The sequence below is a fragment of the Sinocyclocheilus grahami genome, unplaced genomic scaffold (genome assembly GCF_001515645.1).
Source record: "Sinocyclocheilus grahami isolate Dianchi unplaced genomic scaffold, SAMN03320097.WGS_v1.1 scaffold1377.1, whole genome shotgun sequence".
Classification (NCBI taxonomy): Eukaryota; Metazoa; Chordata; class Actinopteri; order Cypriniformes; family Cyprinidae; genus Sinocyclocheilus; species Sinocyclocheilus grahami.
Window position 1 is genome coordinate 160307 of NW_015506556.1, and position 24572 is coordinate 184878.

At 38.0% G+C, this 24572-nt stretch overlaps 2 protein-coding genes across 2 annotated transcripts in view; both read right to left on the reverse strand.

Moving 5' to 3' along the window:
* LOC107569736 (uncharacterized) overlaps window positions 1-10946 on the reverse strand; it is a gene marked incomplete at its 3' end in the record, with an annotated part of 84879 nt that extends 73933 nt beyond the window's left edge. Inside the window, exons 1-2 of the mRNA XM_016255886.1 lie at window positions 10320-10946; window positions 8002-8031 (exon numbers count right to left, since the gene is read on the reverse strand). Of these exons, the coding sequence (XP_016111372.1) occupies window positions 8002-8031; window positions 10320-10499 (210 nt within the window). The remainder of the gene's footprint in view (window positions 1-8001; window positions 8032-10319) is intronic.
* An 11669-nt stretch (window positions 10947-22615) lies between these two features.
* On the reverse strand, window positions 22616-24556 carry LOC107569737 (uncharacterized). The gene has a single exon (XM_016255887.1). The coding sequence runs from the start codon at window positions 24554-24556 to the stop codon at window positions 22616-22618; it is 1941 nt and encodes a 646-aa protein (XP_016111373.1).
* Between the last annotated feature and the right edge of the window lie 16 nt (window positions 24557-24572).

Sequence of the window (24572 nt, forward strand, 5' to 3'; positions counted from 1 at the left end):
AAAGTGGACAAGCGAAGCCACCACTGCTTTCACAAAACTCAAGACAAGTTTCACTTCAGCACCTATCCTGAAACATCCTGACCCTAACCTCCCATTTGTAGTGGAGGTGGATGCATCAGACTGTGGAATTGGGGCAGTACTGTCACAGCATCATGGTCAACCAGCTAAATTGTACCCCTGTGCATTCTTTTCAAGAAAACTCACTTCGGCCGAAAGAAACTATAACCCCATTCCAATGTGTATTAGGATATCAACCTCCATTGTTCCCGTGGTCTGGCGAACCTTCCTCCGTTCCAAGTATTGCCAGTTTATCCTGCCTTACCAAGCGTTTGTATCTCTGCCTTCTTACCACGTGTATGACCTGTTTATCTGTTTGTTTTGACTTCTCTTTTGGATTACCCCTTTTGCCTGGTTGAACTGTCTTACTGTGTTTTTGACCTCATTGCCTGTTTTTACCGACCCTGAGTTTAGTTTTGTTGGACTGCTTCAATAAACGTCCGCATATGGATTCTTCCTCGGCTTCCGCCTCACCCTCATTACAAATCTATGCTAAATAAATAATGTAATACATTAAAAAAATAAATAAATACATATTATAATAATGAAGATTTGGTGGGGAAATGTTTGTAATTGTTATAAAAAAATAATGCCACAATGCAGACATTTTTTTTTAATAGAATACCAAAAAATATATATATACATAAAAAATATATTTTATATTAAAATAATTACATAAAGTATGTAAAATAGAAATAAATACAACCCTATATACTTTCTTCAGATTTTGTTTTTGTGACATTTGCTCATTTATTTTATTATGCTAAGCTGTCCAATTAAGTGTACTGTGGTATCATTGTTAAGACTAACGATTTCCTATAATTCCCTAGATAAAACATGTTGAATTCGTATTCAAATAGAGTAAACGTTTAAAAACTAAGAACAGTAGCATGCAACCTGTAAATACAGAACCACATCAGTATTGTATAAAATACAGAACCACATCAGCATTGTATAGGCTAATACACACATGATCTCAAAACTCAAATTTACACAATTCGAATGCTGTATACAACAAGAGTTCAGTGCTGTGTGATGGAATCCCTGAGATTACAGGCTTCACATCTAAACAATGGAGCTTTATTAAATAATCCTTCCAAGTGTGAAATTGCCTATACTCATATACGCCAACAAATTATTGGCTTAACAATAGAAAACTGGAGAGCGCAACTGCCATAACGGTTCTATATATGATGTATTATATCATAACATCTAAAGAAAATGGCTAAATAATTCCCAACCTATCAGTGTAAAACAAAACACATTGGTGGCTACATTACAGCGTGGTGTAAAATAACATGGCAGAACAAAGCACGATGTGTTTGACCCCTATGCAGGTGTCTGCACTGCAAAGTGTGCACCAATGGGACTTTTAAAGTAAAGAAACCAGAGAAACACTGCAATACGGTCATCTCATGTCCAAAAAGAAAATGGACTGCTAAACTGACCACAACAAGATCTACGTCAAGACATACCTGTGCCATGTCTCTGTGGCCACAGCCTCTGTTTGGCATCCTAACAGCCACTCTTCTCAGAAAGCTGGTCTGAGTTCAGCCAGACTGGCTCCCAGAGCCCATTCATCACCCTGACTGCTCCTCAAGCACTGAGACTTACAGTGCACTCACTCTACAGCCTGTGGCTCAAACAGTGACACGAAAACAAAGGAGGAGGAAGCCCATCCCAAAACACAGAGTGAAAGAGGGAGGAAAAACATGGAATAAGAGAAACGGGCCAGTCAGGACAGCCTGATGCCGCTAAGAAATTGAGGCTTTCTGAATAAAGAGAGGGAGAGAAAGAACCAATCACTGGGGAGCGGACTCCCTCCTCCTTTTCGCCCAGAGGTTGCTAAACAGTTCTCAGTCCAGTCTGACAGGTAAAGTCGGTGCGCTCCTTTTATTTTCACAACAGTGTGTTTTCATGGCATCGTTTCCTCGTGAGATTTCCGCAAACAAGTGAATGTTTTAAAGAGATAAAACACGCAGGACAGATGGACAATAGTGGAAGGAATATAAAACGCTTTCTTTCAGATCAAAAGGGGTGTTTTGAAAAATAAATTTATTAATGATTTTTTTGTCTTATTAGGTAACTCAATAGCCCATTAATGCTAAATTACCCTTTCATCGACACTGTACAATGATTCACTTTTGAACTAAATCAAACTCAAAGCTTCCTTTAGGCCTACCTCTCCCTTTAAAGTACGCGTGAATCAGAAATTGCACCCAGAAGTTGTAAATTTTCTGAGTGAAACAAATATTAAATGAGAAAAATGGAGGACGGGGCTTGATTTTTGCACACATGCACACCAACTCAAGTTCGCAGCAGACTCAATGTTCTGCTCAAACTGACACCATCGGATACTAAACTCAAATTTTTTTATTTTGACTAAAGATTACAAAGAAAAACCACTTTTTCCTGTGGATTAACTTCCAAAGTCTAGTCAAAGCAGAATCAACTGTTTAGCGTCTCCAAGCAGTACACAGTAGAGACGTTCCTAAAATGAATCAGTGTTTTTGAACAAACTGGTTGAGTGAATAATTCAATAACTCACTCAAAAAGACATTTAAGTGATTTGTTGCTGAAATAATGAGTGTTTTTAAATGAATCAGCTAGTGAATAATTCAATGACTCATCTATAAAGAAGTTTACATAATTTGTTCCTGAATTAATAAGCATTTTTGAATGTATCGGTTGGGTGAAAGATTCACTAACAACGTAACCTGCAGAAATTCCCAACACTAATTCACAGGCCGATGGTCTTTAGTTATTATTATTATCATTACTGTTATAGTTTACATTTTTAATTCAGTAATTTTGTGTTGAAATGTCTGTTTTCTAGGTTTAACTAATTCTTTCCATCTATCCCCCAGGCTGAGAATCACTGAACAATTATCACTGAACAATTATACTCATCTGATAAGGACTCAACAAAGTCATTATCCACAGTTCAGCATTCATAAATGAAGTCTATGCAGTCCACCTGAGCATGTTTTAGAGCTTTGAGGCAAAAGGAAATAAATAAACAGCTTGCCAGTACAAATCTGGCACACCTCCTGCAGCCCTTCGCCTGCGGCAACCACCTCCAAAGAAGAGGAGTGTGCGTGAGAAGTCGCTTTATTCTAAAAGGAGAGGGAATGAAAAGAAAAGCAAGCACTTCCAGATTTCTTTGTTTAGTCCATAACGAATACCCCTGAATAACTGTCGCGCTCTCTCTCTTTCTCACTCTCCCTCTGTCTCACCTAGAATAAAGCGCTAAATACTAACATATTTTAGTCATAATGAATGCAGCCACCAAATGAAAGGCCATTGTTCCAGGCAGACATGTGACTTTTATTACTGTGAGTGATCAAAATCAGTTATTCAGCGTTGGGCGGGTTGAGGGGGAGCGAGCACAGAGGGAAGTTGTCAGTCAGGAGCTGAAAGAGGTCACAATGCAAGCGGGGCGGTACATGATAATGAGGAGCTCTTTCCGATGCATGACTGATTAACGGACCACATAAAAATGCGCTGAACTTCAAATGCACGGATAAAACCCAGTCTTTCCAGCTAATCCACAGAAGAAAGATCCGAAGCACAGAAACAATACAAGTACTGCCAACTCTCTTTAGCTCCTCTTTTCACATCTCTGTGGTTCCCAGACATTTTTAGTGATTACAGTAGTGTTTAACCCATTGTCTAAAGGAGAGTAATTATGGAGTGTGTATCCAGAGAACTTTAACCAGGGTGAAGTTTACCCTGGCAGTCCGCTGCTATCATACTCTCACCACATGAGAGTTCACCACAGCCAATGCAACAGTCTAAAGCCAACTCTGAGGTTCAGCACTGGGTCATGAGCATTGTGACAGGTTCTTCCTTCGGTCCACAAACAAGAAGGGCAATGCTGAGATTTTAGAAGATTATGTGTTACAATTAGAACTAATGTGGGAGTTTATGAATGATTCAGCATTATTTGCATGTTTGTGGCATTGTAACTCATGCCTCTAGCTTGCATTGCCTGTTGGGCACAACCCTTCAAAGCATACTTCAGAGGAGCATGTGACCAGAAATCCAAGAATATATCACTAGGCTTGCTGATTATAATGGTGCACCGTTTAAAGCATGCAAATACTTTGTAATACATACACTATATATAACCCTGATTTTCATAAGTCTCAACTGAGAGCAAACTGTGCGGATGGAACCATTAGACGGATATACTGTATATATAAAAAATATAGAAACATGCATTTGTACCAAGTTAAATACTAAAGTTAAAGCCACAATGTCTACATCTTATACACTCAGATATATTTTAAAGGAAATTTCAAAACTCTAATAAGGCTAAATGCCCAGAAGATGATTTAAGTGACACAGCTGACTTTATTATTACTGTAAAATAGGTACAAGCTCAGACATGAAGAGGCAGATTAGAGCTGAGCTGGAAAAGCATGAAATTCTACCAGTATTTCACCTTCTGCAAAATCCTTTTCATTAAAGGCAACTGCTTTTACCTTCACTTTAAAGTTGCCTTTCAATTTGTTCTATATACTGTAGTATGTTTTATTATTTAAGTATTTAAAAAAAAAGACATACATGTGTAATTATACAAAACTATATATAATAATATAATTAGAAATTAATTCTCATATTTTACTAAATTACAAATGTATTTCTTGTGATATTTTTATTTGTATGCAGGGGAATGTAGTAAAGGTGCAGCAGTCAACCATATAAAGAGCTCTACACTGGCCTTTAAAAGTGGGGGGCACAATAGATGCCATCCCTCAAATAAGTGAAATAGACTATGGCATTCAAGAGAACCATAAACTATAACAGAGCTCACAATGAAAGATTTTATGGTTAAATGACACAACAATTAAATCAATACGTATTGCACAAATCTAACACAACACGGCACCAAGAAGTGTGGCTAATCCTTCTCTACTAAACCAACCAGAAGAACAGCAAATCTGCCAGGATAAATGGGTCAAATTCACACCTGTCATTTATGCAATGATATATACGCTTATCCCAACATACTTAATCCTAGATAATAATAATAATAATAATAATAATGAATGGATGATGAAAATTCAGCTTAGCCAATAGAATAAATTAAATATAAAATATTTTAAAATATATTAAATAGAAAAGTGTAATACTATTTCACAATATTACTGTTTCACTGCATTTTTGATCAAATAAATGCAGCCTTTCTTGAGCATAAGAGACTTCTTTCGTAAACCAAAACGTAATAATCACTTTAATGTAGCTTGCGCTCATTGTTGTACACTGGAAGCAGTTCCGGGCGGATGACGTATAAGGTCAGCTTTGCGCATGCGCCGCTCAGAAGTGACGAACACGGAAGCACAGGGGAGAGATCAAAACAAAACAACTGTCACTAACTAGAAGTACAAAACGAGGATTTGTAAAGAAGAATGTCGGAGGATTTCGATATAAGCCAAGAGGAGACTGGTTTTCCTTTACTAAAGTAAGAACACTTTGCTTCCTTTGCTCCTGTTAACAAATGTTGGTTTTCACGAGACTTGTCAGTGCATGCACAACACTGAACTCATACGTCATCCGCCCGGAACTGCTTCCGTGTACAACTGTTGGCGAAAGCTACATTAAAGTGATTATTATGTTTTGAATATGGATATTTTTCTTACAAAAACGCATCGATTCGCTACAGGAGGCCTTTGTTCACCCCCCAGAGCCGTGTGAGAAAATGTTTTTATGGATGGGCGCTTTTTATTTAACTTCTTTTGGACTGATGCATGCAACACCCACTGAGTGGCGTTAAACAGCTTGAAAGATCAAAGACTATTTTTAATATAACTCAGACTGGATTCGTCTGAAAGAAGAAAGTCATATACACCTAGGATGACTTGAGGGTGAGTAATTTAGGGGCAATTTTTTTTATTTTTGGGTGAACTAACCCTTTAACATAATTCTAAAAAGTCCCCCTTCAGGTTGTGGTGCACATGTCTTTTTGCTGTGAAGTCTTTGCTGATTTTTATAACGTAAACATAAGAATAACTTTTACATTGTTAGTAATATTTGATGATGAACACTTAGTGGACTAAAGCAACTTAGGTTTATTTGATTATCTATGTTAAAATTTGAGTATCAAATATGATACAACAGGCTTTTGAGGAACATGTATTTATACATATCTGCATTGCATTATATGTTTTGACCCCCACAGTAAAAACTACCAAGCTGATCATAAAATTAAGCATTTAAATATCATCTTATTACAAAATATAATTAGGCGATATAGAGTGACAATTGATGTTTATTTGTATTTTATAAATAGTTTGCTAAATACAGACCTCATTAATTTACATGACCAGGTATCAGAATTTCATCTTACTTTTTGCAATTGGAATGGAAAAACAGGTTCTGTGTGAACGGCCCCTTAGAGTGCTTTTTTATGAACAATAACATGATGATTACATTGCATGATTTAATAATTATGCAAGAATGAATTTAAACATGATAAAGTCACGATTATGTCGCATAATGTGTAAAATTAGATTTTATATATATCTCTCTTTTTTTATATATATATATATATATATATATATATATATATATATATATATATATATATATATATATATAGCAACTACACCAAATTGCATATTTTGCTCATTTTGGACCTCTTTTTTCCTCCTCAAGTATGAGTTTCATATTTTCTTATATCATATTATTATGAGCTATATGAGCTGACGTATAAAAAATGTAATACTCAACAAAAAACACACATGCAAACTTTTTTTTTTAGATTTTGTCTTAAAGTTCAATAAACGGTTCCATTTAAAAAAATATCTAATATCAAAATGTGAGTACTAAATACTTAGACTAGCATAATATTTTAGAGTTTCTTTTAAATAATAACTCTGGAGAGGATTAAGGGTCTTAATAATTTTTCACGCGACTCTAAACAAGGTTTCCTTATGCTATTAATATGATGCAAGATGCCTGTAATCCCATTTGAATTCACCCAAAGCTATCTGAATGGCTGGAATTTACAGGTTATGTTTCTACGCATCAAGTTCTGCCTCGCATAACCTCAAAAAAGAAGTGAACGTATAAATGCCAATCAAAATAACACTTCTGCTGGATGTTTTAACCTGACCCCTTACCTCAACATAATCATAGTTCCGACTTAAAATTATCATTAGTGCCTAAAAAATCTTGTCAGTGCAAAAACTAACAAGCACCTGCAAACAAACATTCACAATGACTGTATGAACCTCCTATTAATATGTAACTCCTAATGAATGAAAAATATTATGCAATAATATTAGCTAACATTTCAATAAAACAAGAAAGGAAGTGAACAAATTGTATGACAGGAATCAACAACTACTGCTGTAGGGAGGGTGGTAAACTATCACGACTAATCATTCTATTAAATAAGAGGCAACACTGGCTAAAACCAACCTCATTTTCTGGCCTGTTCATACCTGATCAGAGCAACACAACACACTGCAAATCTTCTGTTCATGGTGTCAGGAAAGTGCACCAACCATCTGCAGACACTAGACTTCAATGCATTGCACAACTCCTTAGCAACATCCGACAAGTTAAGGCACAGCCTCTACAGCGGTGAAGGCAGATAAGCTGCTGGCAGCATGTGAGGAGAAGTACAGTACAGTATGTCCTGATGGTGCATGCTTGCTCCTCGATGATGATTACATCAAACCCTTTGGCAGAAAGACGCTTAGTGGGATTAAATTCAAATGAATGAATCCTCGCATTAAATGGAAAATGACAGATCTAAGAGTATTGGATAATAAACTCTCACTACATCAGTGCTTAAATAATCTAAATGAACTGAATGAGAATTATGGCAATATCTGGGTTTGCTACAGTGTAAACTATGGGTGTTTTTCTGTTGGTATGAGATTTGAAGAGTACAATCAGGTTCATCAAACTCAAAAGAAAGACTGAGCTTACCTGGGGAAGAACTGGCGACGGTCTTAATCTCTGGAGACAAACAAATAGGAAACATATACAAGACTGTTTCAAGGTGTGTCGTGAATTAAACTACCAACAAATCTGTACAAAACAGAAGCAATGCAGGCATTAGCCTTACGGCAAACTGTTGACGTTAATGCAAACCACAGGGAACTGGTACAGTATTACTGGAACAATCATATTTAGTGTTTAATTAGGGTGAAGTAAACAAGATTTCCTTAGCACATAGCCCACACATTTAATATTATGTCTTCTTTTGAGGTTAAACAGGTATCTTACTATAGTTAAAACTTAAGTAATGCTACCAAATAAACATGAAAGAGAAAAATCTAACCCATGGTGCTTGTTAAAAGCTACCGTTTCTTGTACAATTTTTGTTCGGTCATAAATGTCTTAAGAAATACATGCCATTGTTTGATCTACTAGCCAGCCATATGGTTCTCTACCATGTAAAAAAACCTCCTGCTGAGGTTTAATGTCAATGTTCATTCTTTAACCAATCAAAACAATTAAAACCAGTTCAAGGTTGTGCTGTGACCTCCGACCTAAGACAGCCAGCTTGGTTTCATTACAAGGTACACTATTTATATAATCTTTTATTAAACCAGATTAAGTTGTCAGATTTTATCCATTTTAAACCATTAGGAAGTCACATGTGAATAGGATCACTGAAGGTCTTTGAAATTATAGTGCCTACCAAAAAATACTAATAATACAAACTCCAGTCTTTTATTCCCTAAATAATCCAAGAAACCACTTTGTTGCTGATGTTTGGGCATGCAGAGGTTCTAGCTACGCCTTGCTTAGAATAAAAGATAAACCCCTAACAGGTCATAAACCTTAAGAAGCTGCTGTGATTTACAGCTGTTATATTCATGGAAAGGTTCAAATGACAGCATTTCAAAGGCTGGTAGAGGGATAGCGCATGGACACAGTCAGCCAGCCATTACAGACGTTTCAGTGCCCTGAGAAACACTGCACTTTTGGAACAGGTTCAAGGATTTAGCTGCATTTTAAGAGGCAAATATGGAGACAATATTCAGACGAACTGAAAAGCGAGTGTTACTTAATTGGAAGTTGCTTGTGTTCAGACCTATAAACAGGCTGAAGGAGATCAGACCAGTTATGATTTAATCAAGGACAGTAATCAGTACAATTACATTTGCCCCTTACAATTTTTGGGAGATAATCCTTACTTTTCACAGACCCCCAACAGCCATTTAATGGATTTACAATGGGCACTTTTGGAACAGGTTCAAGGATTTAGCTGCATTTTAAGAGGCAAATATGGAGACAATATTCAGACGAACTGAAAAGTGAGTGTTACTTAATTGGAAGTTGCTTGTGTTCAGACCTATAAACAGGCTGAAGGAGATCAGACCAGTTATGATTTAATCAAGGACAGTAATCAGTACAATTACATTTGCCCCTTACAATTTTTGGGAGATAATCCTTACTTTTCACAGACCCCCAACAGCCATTTAATGGACCAGTGTGAAGATGATTTCACACCTTTCAACTGCATCATACCATAAAATGATTGGAGTATAAAAAGGGTGAGATTGAGGAGAAGGGTTGGGTAGTTAAATACTAATGAGCTTAACAGACCCCCTGGGTTAGAGCAGGTGGAGGGTCTGACTCCACTCAAAGCACTTTTAACTTTCTGACTGAGAGGGAATCTTCAGTGAAGCAAACCTTCACCATCTGTTATGAACAAGACTATACTCTACATCAGTCATTCTCAACCAGGGGGCCGGCCGGGTCTCACTAGGGGGTCTCGGCATATCATAAATTAGATTAAAATAGCTTTAATTGAAATGCATAGATATCTGTAAAGACTGAAAACCCATGTCTTATATAGTAATTATCTACATTTTTTATGACCTCACATTATTTGATTTCTACTTTTAACATTTGTACTTTTAAAAATAAGCTTGTCATTCTACACAGCTATTTAAGTGAACTGCCAAGATACATTTGACTTAAAAGCATAATGACTTAATGACTTGACAAATGTTTAACAACTGTATACTTAATACAAAAAAATAAATAAACAAACAAACCTGCTAATGGTAAAAGAAAAATCAACTTGATTTTTAAAAAGTCACTTCATTTTTTTTTTTTTTTTTGAAAACAAGACTTAACATTCTATGCTATTTTCCTTTACAAGTAAATGTTTCTGGATTTAAGAATGTTCCGAAATTTTTATTGGAAAACAAGACAAATATACTGAGTAAAATATTCATATTTTGAGGGTCATTATTTCATTTTGTACTTTCAGATGTAACATGCCTTACCTGACACAACTTTACTACTGTCCAACAAAATATGTACGCTGAGAGGGAGAACTTCGCTCTCATGTATCGCTCCGGTAAGCAGGCGAGATGCATCTGCACCTCATCCAGTCCTCCGTCTCCAGAACGCTCCAGTTCACAGCCCTGCGTCCCAGTACCGTTCCCAGCGCCTGTCTCTTCCATGTTTACAACGACTTCAACCAGTTTAAAAGTCCTTTAGGACAGGCAACGCGTTCTAAGTGTACCTGTCTGCTTCATGTTGGTTGTTATAAAGTCCGCTGAATGTCACGGAAGGCAAAGGCTCTTGAACAGTGCATGACATTTGTGAGTACTCAACCGCGGGTGATAGCGCAAAGTTTATTTGACCGCTGTCAGTACTTTACACATATTTTCCAGCTCCGCGAAACGCGAGATTTACTTGTGACGCGGCGGTGTATAAAAAGCAGTGCAAAAGTCTCTGTGGTGTAGTATAACAAATTCCTCCGTCCCACGTTGTTTGTCGGTGACAGTCGGAGGGGGAGAGGAGTGAGAGTTTCACATCCAACACCTCCTCCGTCTACAGTAAACGAGCGGAGCGACGCGACGCGACAAACCTGAACGCGCCCACTAATAAGCCGCGAATTTGTGTACACTGCGAGCTATCGGAGTAACGCTAGTGGATGGAATTCTGACGTCAACGCCCAGTGTACCAATCACACGCGACAAACTAGAACACTCGCATTAAAATCAGTGAAAGCATCTATGTACGTTCATTTGCACTGTAAACAACTTAAGATACAGATGTGAATTATATGAGGTCAGTTGCATATTTTAAGCATTTTCTTTTAATAATAGATCATTTATTAGAAATGCAGGACCCAAGGACCCTCATCTAGACAGGGACCACCGATATAAAATAGATTATAAAACAATAAATATTATTATTCAATTATTTAATAAGATCAAAATCATTGTCGTAAAGGAATAGTTCACATGAATATGAAAATGTGCTGAAAATGTAGGCTACTCGCCCTCAGGCTGTACAACAAGATGTAGATAAGATTGTTTCTTCATCTAAACAGATTTGAAGAATTTTAGCATTACATTACTCACTAATGGAACCTCTGCAGTGAATGGGTGCCGTCAGAATGAGAGTCCAAACAGCTGATAAAAACACACAATAATCCACACAACTAGTTGATCAGTTAATGTGTTTGAAGCGCAAATGTGTTCATAATAAATAAATTCATCATTAAGGCGTTTTAACTTTAGACCTGGCTAAAATACCAGACCTGTCCATAATAATGCTTCCTCTAGTGAAAATGTCCACCCCCTTTTGTCCTCTAACATCAAAATACACCAAAATATTTGTTTCGGACTGTTTTTGTTTGTAAACAGCACTTGGTCTGTGCATATTTCTCAATGTAGGCTACTCGCCCTCAGGCTGTACAACAAGATGTAGATAAGATTGTTTCTTCATCTAAACAGATTTGAAGAATTTTAGCATTACATTACTCACTAATGGAACCTCTGCAGTGAATGGGTGCCGTCAGAATGAGAGTCCAAACAGCTGATAAAAACACACAATAATCCACACAACTAGTTGATCAGTTAATGTGTTTGAAGCGCAAATGTGTTCATAATAAATAAATTCATCATTAAGGTGTTTTAACTTTAGACCTGGTTAAAATACCAGACCAGTCCATAATAATGCTTCCTCTAGTGAAAGTGTCCACCCCCTTTTGTCCTCTAACATCAAAATACACCAAAATATTTGTTTCGGACTGTTTTTGTTTGTAAACAGCACTTGGTCTGTGCATATTTCTCACCCGATTCAGATGAGATGACTTTTTCACTGGAGAAAGCAATATTATGAATAGAGGACTCGTTTTAGCGAGAAGGGTTTGAAGTTAAAAACATCTTAATGGTGGTTTTGCTTGCTACAAACATGCATCTTTATTCTCTTCATAAGATGCTAATTGATGGACTGGAGTCGTGTGGATTACTTACGGATTATTGTGATGTTTTCATCAGCTGTTTGAACTTTCTTTCTGACGGCACCCATTCACTGCAGAGGATCCATTGGTAATGTAATGCCAAATCTCTCCAAATCTGTTCCTATTAAGAAACAAACTCAATTTTCAGCAAATTTTCATTTTGGGGTGAACTATTCCTTTATCTTGCATGTCATACATCTGCTGTATCTTCACAGACCCCTGGTAGAAAACCCTGGCCATAAAAAACATTTAGCTCTTTATTGAATAATATTGACGTTATTGTAATCCATTTAGAGAAAAAGCATTAAATCAATGGCTCTGTGAAGAGAGAGTCGTTTTTACACCCACATTCAATCACAGACTTGTTGACGTGATTTTGTCTTAAAGCACAGCCGGCGCCAGGCCTGATACAGGGCTCTGTTCAGTCACTCTGTTGTTTGCTTTGCTATTGTTCTGTCTATTAAGCAACGTCTGAGCTATAGTCAATACGTACAGTGCTGACACCTCAGCTCATCTGCTTGGTTTCGAAACAGCCCTCATCTGAGTGTGAAATCAACCATTAGTACACCACAAATACAAAAAGCTGCTTTTTTAATGCACATGGGTTCATTAATAGGTTTTTATTAATACTCAGTGACAAAGGCAAGTACATCAATATAAATATTGCACAGAACTACGATAATTGTCAGCTGCCCTGTCTTGAAAAGAATATAATTGCACTAAGAGGTGACAAAATAACCATCTTACTACTCCATTCCAACAAAATCAGCACTTTACATAGTTTATATAGCCTACAAATTCATGCAACACATTCATTTTGCAATATAGTCATTCATATTATTAGGATATTGTCAGTGGGTCTTACATGCTATTAACAGTTATCTAATTCTTGGATTTTGACACAGCGTGTCCTGAGAAGTAATATAATTACATTTGTACAATAAATACAGCACAACTTCCCCAATTTTAAGTATATCAAATAATATGAGAAACAGTAAGCCATCTGAAAAGCTTCTGTTCAGTGCTTACATTTTTAATTGTCAATGCCAAACTAGAGTGCTTTTATTGAGGATTATCATTGCATTTATTACTGACACCAACTCTGTACCAGATGTTGTTATGGCTGATCCTGATCTAATGGAAAACAGGTTGAGGCCCTGAAATATAATACTTTACTAATAGCTGCTCAGGTTATTGCAGAAAGGGCTTCTTCGAAATGACCCTTTGGCTTACATTTGTTTAGAGCAAGGATTGCGTGCATATATAGGCCACTTCTAAAGGTACCATTTCTTTGGTATCTGACTTTATCTTTTTAAATTTTGGTTTATTCATATTAGGGGTGGGTGATATGACCAAAATCTTATATCACGATACGAGTGATTTTATTGCACGGTAACAATATATATATCACATTATAATTATTTTTGCTTTAAATAAGGTCTTTAGGATATCCATTTTTTTACACCATAGAAATGTCATTAATTCTTGTCACCAATGTCAATATCACAAAAAAACTAATAGTTTAAATTAAAAAAATAAAAATAAAAATCAACCTCAATAAAGACAAGTAAACAGTGATTAAATAAGAACTAATTACAAGCAGTAGGACAAAAAAACTACAGTAGAACAAACAAATAAAAAATGCTACATTGTATAATCAGATTAATAAAACGCTGCATATTCATATGTAAATTAAATATATATTTCTTCTTATTAAAGTTACAAAAGTGATTTAGTCAAGAGCAGTGAGAGATTTTCTCTCTTCTGTTGTTTGATTAACATAAATGACAGACAGCAGGAATATTAGACTGCTGTCACTTTAAGAGCTGCCCGGATCCAATATACTGTAACACGTGTTTTCTTTCTCAGCTGTTTGATTTCACTTAAGACCTAAATTACTGTGTTTATGAGGATACTTGCAAAGATGGCATTTTGATATATATACAAGTGTGTGTATTTAACTGTTCCAGGCCTATAAAATGGCAAAAATAACTCCGTTCAATACTTACTTTATGAGCACCGTCTTCACATGCGCCTTTCTGACAGTGCTTAAAATCACTTGTTTTTAAACTGCAATGCTTAAAAACGTGTGCAAACGATACGTTTTCGTGACCACGTAGAACAGCAACATCACATGAGCGTGTAACTGCAATAGAAAGGATAGTCCAAAATCTCTACCGGTTGATACATTTCTACTGGTTAATCGTGTCTACCGGTATATTGCCCACCCCTAATTCATATATACATCCATAACCATTAAGAGCGTATATATAAATGGCTCGAAGTTAAGTTCAATGTTAACTAGCCACCAAAACATAGATGTACAGATGTCTATTTTTAAGCACATGTCTGTCTGCTCAAAGATAGATGTGAAGACATGTATAGATTAATAGTCATACCAGGGGTTGTATTTATGGGAATTCTGTTCAATAACAACCCTAGCTGGGCTATTGCAGTCTAGGTCGAGTTGAATTTACCAAGTGAAAAAGGGACAGAATTGGCAGAATTACATTCCAAAATGGACAAAGACGACAAGTAAAAGTGCCACCTGCCTGCTTTGTGAAGAGGCCTACTATATGTATGAATGGACCTTTTTTGGGGGGCTCTCATCAATTCTGGTCACATCAGCCAGATCAGAGGCGTTCTTTCAAAGGGCTACTTTACCTCATTTATTCACTGATACACAATTATCTGTCTCTGGTTTGAACTTTAATTGGACAAATGAAAATGCAAAGTTGATTCCATTGCTATGTCTCCAGCTGTCCCAATCCTTTCAAGAAATTGGCTGTTTCTCTTCCAAACTCCAGAATAGAGCTTTTCAAAAAGCTTGTCAGATTGTTTCGATACACAAAAACAAGTTAAAGTATAACTATCCACAATGTCAAATTCCATAACTTTTTTAAGACAACAGTTTAAAATGTGTCCCTTGGACATTAATAAAGTGTTACTGTAGTTATTGCACTAGTATGTACTGTCAATGATCCTTGGTTTGAAAACTCCAGCAATAAACTTGCAATAAAAAATAGCAGTGATTGCAGAAACACTATGGAGAGAGAAAAACACTGATATGACAGGTTTCAGACAAATGACACTTTTCAAACGAACAGATCAACAGACCTGTTGATGCCCCAGGCTGACCGTGTTGCTGAGTTGACAGTAAAATGAGCAAACATGTCAGATTTCTTGCGGACGAAAGGTAGAGACTTTGAAAGCTGGTAGAGAGGTCAGCTGACCGGAGGGCTGAGGTACTGGACGGAAGAAACGAGTTTAAGACAGTCAGGATCCACAAATTCAGAATCTGTAAAGAAATTAGAAAAAGATTCAATGTTTCAATGTGCAAGTAGCTCTAAGGATGAATCTCACCAAGAAATGTCATATTTCCCCCACCAAAATATAAAAAAAACACATGAATAAGACTTAAAATACAAATAAGAAATTATACATTTATAGATAAAGATGTTATGTATTTTGACATTATCCCCCCCAAAAAATGCATTCTCATTAATCTGATATAAAATATAATGATATACCATTAATCTGGTATAAAAATCTTCCTGTCCAAAAAAAAATTTAACTTTTTTTAATGAACATAAATTAAACAACAACAAATACTATGATGTACCTGTTCACTTAGAATTGTACTTTTCACTTAGAATTGTACTTTAAATTGAAATAATATATAATTATTTTTACATTATAATAATGAGAATTAGATTTATTTAATAATTTATTTTTAATTATTTATTGGTTGGACAGTCAACAACAAGAATTGCTGCTTAATGTGCTTAAATGTCACAATATAATAATAATATTAATAATGGTCCTAAAAATTTCTTGAATTTTTGTTTATGCAGAATAGAATGTTTTGACAGATCTTGTGACATTCACTCATACTGTGATCCTATAATTATTCACAAACTCTTTTAGCATCTGAAGTGAGTACATATCACTCCTGTCATTGTCATTGCCATTTATTTGAAGCAGCTGCACTAGATAAATTACTCTACTTTGAGGCAAATGTTTGTTTCCTTTAAGCATCAACCAACTCAACAAGGATTTAGCGTTCCAGCAGTGCAGTCTATTCCCTTTCCATCTTAGTGTCCTGCACAAATAGCTAATTCCACCCCTTAATATTGACACAGTCCCCATTGTGTACCACGTCATTGGACTAAATCGTCCGTAGAGTCATGAAACCAAATTAACAGCATGAGGCTTATTCCCTAAGCCAGAAAACAGAACAGAGTCCTGTTCAGCATCACCTCTCTCAATGGGCAGCAGTCAGCCAGCTCTATACATCTGCTCTGTAGTGGCTCCCGGGTTGCTAAGAACACTCCCAGGAGCACACTGATGGATTATAGACCAGTCAAAGCCAACATGAACCCCTTCTCCTCTGGCTGTAAGCCGAACTGCTGGAGAGCAGCATCAGATGAGACAAGCATGCATAGAAAATGTCCTGCTCTGATGAAAGATAATGTATGAGGAAATACAGACAGGCTTAGTTTGATTCTGGTGAAGAAATGCAGGTGGTTTAAACATTCTGTTCAATCTCACACTGGGTTTTCAGCACTCATGCAAAGGGATGTTATATGTCTATACTGCCACATAGTGGCCAAACTGTACTTTTACAGTGTAAAAAAATAACACTGTTTTATCTGTAAACCTCTCCATTGAATTAAAAACAAACATGTCAACATCTATCACTACATAATAAAACATATTTGGCTGAACTGTGCCCCCCACCATGCTGCAAGTCACTGGTGGCTTAGACTGAATACATGCTTTCATATTTTCCAGATGTGCATGCAAACAGCTGTTGTGTGAAGTCCACTGAGAGCTGAGCAGGAAATAAAAGCATGTCAATAGACCATTCACTGCTCATGTCGAACTCTGTGACCATGATATAACCATCCAAAACAAGCCGAGCAATATACCTCAGGCCACATTCAAATACATTTCCTGCATGAGAAAGCTATGTCACCAAGTACACCATTTCGTGTTGTAGGTGAAAATGTTTCAAATGTGAATACAAGCTTCACATTTTTATTGTACACTGATTTTACAATAAGAATTATAAACTCTTTTGATGTTGTCCTGGTTTTATTTGCTTATTTATCTTCTAAAGCAGCTCTGTTAAGAACAGACAGACTGAAGGTGGATAAAAATCAGAGTAACAGGGAACTCAAAATGAGTTCAGTATCTACGTTCAGCATTTTTTGGTACACACGTGAAGAAATAGTTAAAGGGGTCATATGATGTTGCTAAAATAACATTATTTTGTGTATTTGGTGAAATGAAATATGTTTATGCGGTTTAAGGTTCAAAAAATGCATTATTTCCCACATACTGTACATTATTGTTTCTCCTCTATGCACCGCCTTTCTGAAACGCATCGATTTTTACAAAGCTCATCGGTCTGAAAAGCGAGGTGTGCTGTGACTGGCCAGCTATCCAGTGTGTTGTGATTGGCCGAATACCTCAAGCGTGTGACGGAAATGTTACGCCCCTACCATACTGTGATGCCGTCCGGCCGGAGCGACGAGACAAAAACATTAAAACCCATTATAAACTAGGCATTTGTTGCATCCAGTGGGGACATAATTACGGATTATAATTAATTATACTGTCTTTTTATGCATTGCATCGCGCTGCATAAACATAAAACCATGTCTGCATTTGTGATCGGAGAAATGACAAACAACAAGTGCTACTCTACACTGCTCAAAACTCGTGTTTGAATCGTCAGTGGCAAATTCTTTATATATAAAAAACGTACTTACAGTCTGTGAGTCAGAACAGCCGGCATTGTAGTCTACTCTACCAGGATCAGGAAACAGTCCTCCATAAAATGTGCTGCACACATCTGAATATTTGGGTTGAAATGTTCTGGAACAGTGTTGTAAATACAACTTAACCACTGATTTCTAGTCGTGTCCTCTTTTGGAAGGCCAAACAAAGTAGTTTCGCTTTCACAACGAAACACAGCGCCACACACGGCGGCCTTGAGTGAGCGGAGGTGGGCGGGCTTGAGAACGGCGTGGCCAGCGGATTCGACGAAGGAGTGTCCGGCGGGCTTGCGGCAACCACATGTGATGACCCCGGGCTGGACTCCGCTTCGTCCACGGTGAAAGCCGGTCCGACGATCCACAGTGCGAAGTTGATGTATTTCCTCAGCGACCAGCACGGATCAGCTCTAGGCATGACGAAGCAGATATCGTCCTCTTTTGGAAGGCCAAATAAAGTAGTTTCGCTTTCACAACAAAACACACAGTGCCTTCACGACATGGCGGCAGCAACAATACTACAGCGAGAATAAATGTTACGCCTTCTTTCTTTGCCTGAACATTTGGGCGCAGTTATGCAAATCTTCCCACATTGTGACGTAGACATGTGGGGGCGTGTTAGAACGAGCCATTTTAGGTAGGCGTGGTTGACTTAACTTTTATAAAGAATATCTCTTTGAATCTGAGACTTTCGTCTTTGCAACTTTACAGATCTTCTAATCACACATAAATGTTCCTTAAGAGTAAATAAGTATGTAGCAACCTGCAATCTGACACAATCAGTGCTCTTGTGATACCCACATTTTGGGGCCCCTTTTAGCAGCAGAAATGAGGTAGGCAGATTTGCAAAAAGGCTGTAAAATGTCCATCAAAAGTTTACACAAAGAAAAAAATAATTTAGGACATTTTAAATTTGAATCAAATTCTTTGTCAACAGGGCCAGACAGCCTTGTTAAATTATTAACAAGCTATTCTCCTCAAATTCCATTTCCTTTCAGTTCCACCGTTATCATTTTAAATGATTAATTACCACAGGTCAGGTGTTTTCTTTTTAGACAAAAATTCCTAATCACCAAAAAGGATCTAAGCAAAATAAAAACAATAAAATCATCATCAAAACACAACTCTATACACCTAAGGAATATAAAACAATCACATGAAAGAATTACCTGCAGCATCAAATCCTAAATCAGAAGCTAACGACACTATCATCATTTCCACATTCATGCTGGTACACTGTCAATATACTGAGAGCTTTCCCATCTAAGTGCTGTTGCTATGGTTTCAAGATATCAGCTGAAATATATAACAAGACAGATATGTAGGGAGGATATCTGACCTTGAAGCCCTATCAAAAGCAGCTCTGCTATCCTTAGTGCTCATTAATTTACTCCAAACACTCTCGCCTGGAGAACTATAATTCTAAAGGTGTCAAGTAAGTAACAAACCCATAGAGACAATGCTTATTGTAGATTTCAATGTATCCATATCTTTTTTTGTGGAATAGTTTGCATGAGAGTACTAATAATAGACCAAACGACTAAAACCCTCCCTCCCCCTAAAATCCTAATTACACATCGAGTCCATCAATGCTCAGTGACGCACACACCAAACAACCTATAGATCAGTCTTCGAGCACATCTGCTGACCCAGCTACAGCAGAATCATTCCCAAAAAGCCTTGAAACTCTGAGACACAAACACTTCCCCTGACACAAGCACAAAACAGTGGCCACCTACTCCCTTATGATGTAATTAAAGAAGAGGTTTTAAAGGCCCTGATCTGCAAAATGTGCTTCTGCACTATAAAGACTGCATAAGTTGTAAAAATAAACTACTTTGAAAATGCTTTAAAGAAGACATTAGAATATATTTAGTATTATGTTGTTGAACCTTTCCAATTTTCCTATTGTATTTATTTAAAAACTGCATAATGCTCACCTCCTGCAACTGACAGCCTGTTACAGTACAGCATGCCAATTTGTTCACCTCTTGCCACTGTTTGTGAGTGAACAAGAGGAGAAAGTGCTTGCTGTGAGTATACCTGCAAGGCATGTGAGAATTTGACAGCAGGATGAAGGACTAAGTGACATGTTTCCTCTGAGACCTCACTAGCACAGGTGCTTCTCAAGCACCCCTACAGTCATTAATAAGGAAACTTTTTTAGCTCTATTTTTCTCGCAGTAAGATTACAGTGATTTGGAAAGCTACAAATCAAGCAAATACATAATGTAAACATATATATGTATGCAATACTTTATGCATGACAAGACAAATTGTCCTAAACCATAATAAGAGTGTCAACACTTGAAATCTAGAGCTTTGGAAATTTTCACGCAAAAAAAAAACAAATATATGAACTGGATAGTCAACATGACGTGTGACAGTGGCAATGTCCTGCAGTGTGGCAAGTGTCTAAATATATTTTAGACTGCAGATTGCAATTATTGTATTATATTTAATGTTAAATGATGGATGGATGGATGGATGAGCACTGAAAAGACATAATTGTGCAAATATGTGCTAACTCTTGATTAGATAAATCCAGCACCTGTTTCAATTCTTCATTCGGCATCTGCGTTCTACTTTCCTATCCCCTGGAAAGACACTGCATGATCCCTCACTATTCACAGCAGACTTCCTGTGATGCCGTAATCTATGCTTCTTTTTGGATGGGTTTCCCTCTTCCACCTTATTATGGTGGTCCTCTCTGCAAAAAAAATCTGAAGAGGCAGAGGCCATGAGAGGAAGAGATGTAGGCCTGGTAGCTTGAGATACGTCTGCATCACCAGATTCAACATCACATGGGCCATAAGTTTCCAACACCAAATCATCGGAAGCATTGGTAGTGACAAGTCCCTCCGTCTCTAAAAGGGAAGGTTTCACATCTTCAGAAAAGCTGGACCTCCTCAAGCCATGTCTAGCATGCAAGCCTCTCTCAGTAGTTGCCACTGGCCTTTTCTTGTGCTTTGACTTTATGTATTTTTCCGTATACCTGCAAGGCATGTGAGAATTTGACAGCAGGATGAAGGACTAAGTGACATGTTTCCTCTGAGGCCTCACTAGCACAGGTGCTTCTCAAGCACCCCTACAGTCATTAATAAGGAAACTTTTTTAGCTCTATTTTTCTCGCAGTAAGATTACAGTGATTTGGAAAGCTACAAATCAAGCAAATACATAATGTAAACATATATATGTATGCAATACTTTATGCATGACAAGACACATTGTCCTAAACCATAATAAGAGTGTCAACCCTTGAAATCTAGAGCTTTGGAAATTTTCACACAAAAAAAATAAATATATGAACTGGATAGTCAACATGACGTGTGACAGTGGCAATGTCCTGCAGTGTGGCAAGTGTCTAAATATATTTTAGACTGCAGATTGCAATTATTGTATTATATTTAATGTTAAATGATGGATGGATGGATGAGCACTGAAAAGACATAATTGTGCAAATATGTGCTAACTCTTGATTAGATAAATCCAGCACCTGTTTCAATTCTTCATTCTGCATCTGCGTTCTACTTTCCTATCCCCTGGAAAGACACTGCATGATCCCTCACTAGTCACAGCAGACTTCCTGTGATGCCGTAATCTATGCTTCTTTTTGGATGGGTTTCCCTCTTCCACCTTATTATGGTGGTCCTCTCTGCAAAAAAAATCTGAAGAGGCAGAGGCCATGAGAGGAAGAGATGTAGGCCTGGTAGCTTGAGATACGTCTGCATCACCAGATTCAACATCACATGGACCATAAGTTTCCAACACCAAATCATCGGAAGCATTGGTAGTGACAAGTCCCTCCATCTCTAAAAGGGAAGGTTTCACATCTTCAGAAAAGCTGGACCTCCTCAAGCGATGTCTAGCATGCAAGCCTCTCTCAGTAGTTGCCACTGGCCTTTTCTTGTGCTTTGACTTTATGTATTTTTCCGACTGTTCTTTGTTCCGTTTTGCCCCTTGATCAAGCACAAGGGCATCTCGTATCTTACAGCTTGAGTGAGCTTGAGTTAAGTTGATTTTCAAAGAAGACAATTGACTAGCACACTGCTCAACAAGGGAAGCTATGCTGATGTCACTTCTTATCCCACAGGTGCTGGCTGGAGAGAATAGGTCTCTGGTTATTGGCTGTGGAGCTGGAGTGGATCTGGGAAGACTGGCATGGGCCCAAAGGTCTGAAGTCTTGATGTGCTCAATGAGGGAGATACAAGAACGGCACAGGTGCATTTCTTTAGCTCCATTTTTCAGGGAATTCTTGCAGGATTCACAAAGAGAATCCTTGTTTATGGCCAACACAAACAAAGACCTTGTCCCAGAGCCAGGGGAGCTTACCACTGGGGACTGCAAATCTCTACCTGGAGTCATAGGAGAGTCGATATTGAATATCCTGAAACACACACCACTCATTGGGGTCCTGGGTTGGCTCTCTGGAGAGGCCAAGGTTGACATCACTGTATTTGCATCATATTTTGAGGGCAGAACACCAACACTTTTTTGACTTGTCTCTTTGAAATTAACAATGTCTCCTCTACCGATAACAGTTCTTAGCGTTCTACTTTTCTATCCCCTGGAAAGACACTGCATGATCCCTCACTATTCACAGCAGACTTCCTGTGATGCCGTAATCTATGCTTCTTTTTGGATGGGTTTCCCTCTTCCACCTTATTATGGTGGTCCTCTCTGCAAAAAAAATCTGAAGAGGCAGAGGCCATGAGAGGAAGAGATGTAGGCCTGGTAGCTTGAGATACGTCTGCATCACCAGATTCAACATCACATGGACCATAAGTTTCCAACACCAAATCATCGGAAGCATTGGTAGTGACAAGTCCCTCCATCTCTAAAAGGGAAGGTTTCACATCTTCAGAAAAGCTGGACCTCCTCAAGCGATGTCTAGCATGCAAGCCTCTCTCAGTAGTTGCCACTGGCCTTTTCTTGTGCTTTGACTTTATGTATTTTTCAGACTGTTCTTTGTTCCGTTTTGCCCCTTGATCAAGCACAAGGGCATCTCGTATCTTACAGCTTGAGTGAGCTTGAGTTAAGTTGATTTTCAAAGAAGACAATTGACTAGCACACTGCTCAACAAGGGAAGCTATGCTGATGTCACTTCTTATCCCACAGGTGCTGGCTGGAGAGAATAGGTCTCTGGTTATTGGCTGTGGAGCTGGAGTGGATCTGGGAAGACTGGCATGGGCCCAAAGGTCTGAAGTCTTGATGTGCTCAATGAGGGAGATACAAGAACGGCACAGGTGCATTTCTTTAGCTCCATTTTTCAGGGAATTCTTGCAGGATTCACAAAGAGAATCCTTGTTTATGGCCAACACAAACAAAGACCTTGTCCCAGAGCCAGGGGAGCTTACCACTGGGGACTGCAAATCTCTACCTGGAGTCATAGGAGAGTCGATATTGAATATCCTGAAACACACACCACTCATTGGGGTCCTGGGTTGGCTCTCTGGAGAGGCCAAGGTTGACATCACTGTATTTGCATCATATTTTGAGGGCAGAACACCAACACTTTTTTGACTTGACTCTTTGAAATTAACAGTGTCTCCTCTACCGATAACAGTTCTTGCTCCTTTTGTTGGTTTTCTAACCCTTGCTGACTGGGTTTTGCATCTCAGACATGCATCTCTTGCATCTTCCCTGTTAATTTTTGAAGATCTCAATTCTGTTGGGTTGCTTTTGTCTGTCCTATGCTTTAGCCAGTTAACTATACCCATAGCCATAGATATCTCAGTGTCACAAAGCTTTAGTAAGCAATCCTTCCCCATCCATTTACTTTGCAGAAGCTCTTGACCAACAAAGTCCTGAGCCAAAGGTGGGGCAAGATTCTCCTCTGCTCCAACATGGAAGCTGTACATGGACAATGGAAGATCACTGCACTGGCCAACAATGCTGTCTGTTAGATCGAGCTCGTCATCAAAGATCGGGGTAATCTCTGCCTCGCTTGGGTCACAGAATAGCTCATAAAGAGCATCTCCACTGTACGTATCCCTAGGGAACTTACTGGAATGCACTGGACTGAGGGAACTTCTGCTGTGGTCCTCAAAACCAGGAGAAACATGATCACAGTAGCCCTCATCACTGGTGTTCCCTTGGTTGTCACTTTTGGGTGTTATCACATAAGTATTAAATTCCCTGATCTCGGATTCTACAGGTCGTGGTGTATTTGCTGTTACATCTTCAGACTTGGTTGTGGAAGGAGATTTTGTGATAGGTGTTGTGGATTTTGTTGCATGTCCTGGTGCTTTTGAACTTTGCCCTAATAGCAAAGTTCTGTTTAGGGTTTCCCACAACCCAAACATGTCCAAGACCTCAGCGTGAGCTGGAGAGGCCAGACATTCCTTACCTCCCTGGAAACCTGCAGTAGTAGGGCTTTGTTTTGGAGGTTCACAGGCAACTTTGTGACGCTCTGGGCTAAGAACCCCCTCAGGTGATACGAGATCATCAGCAAATATCTCACCACATCCAGCAAAAAAAAACATTAAGCTCTTATCAGCT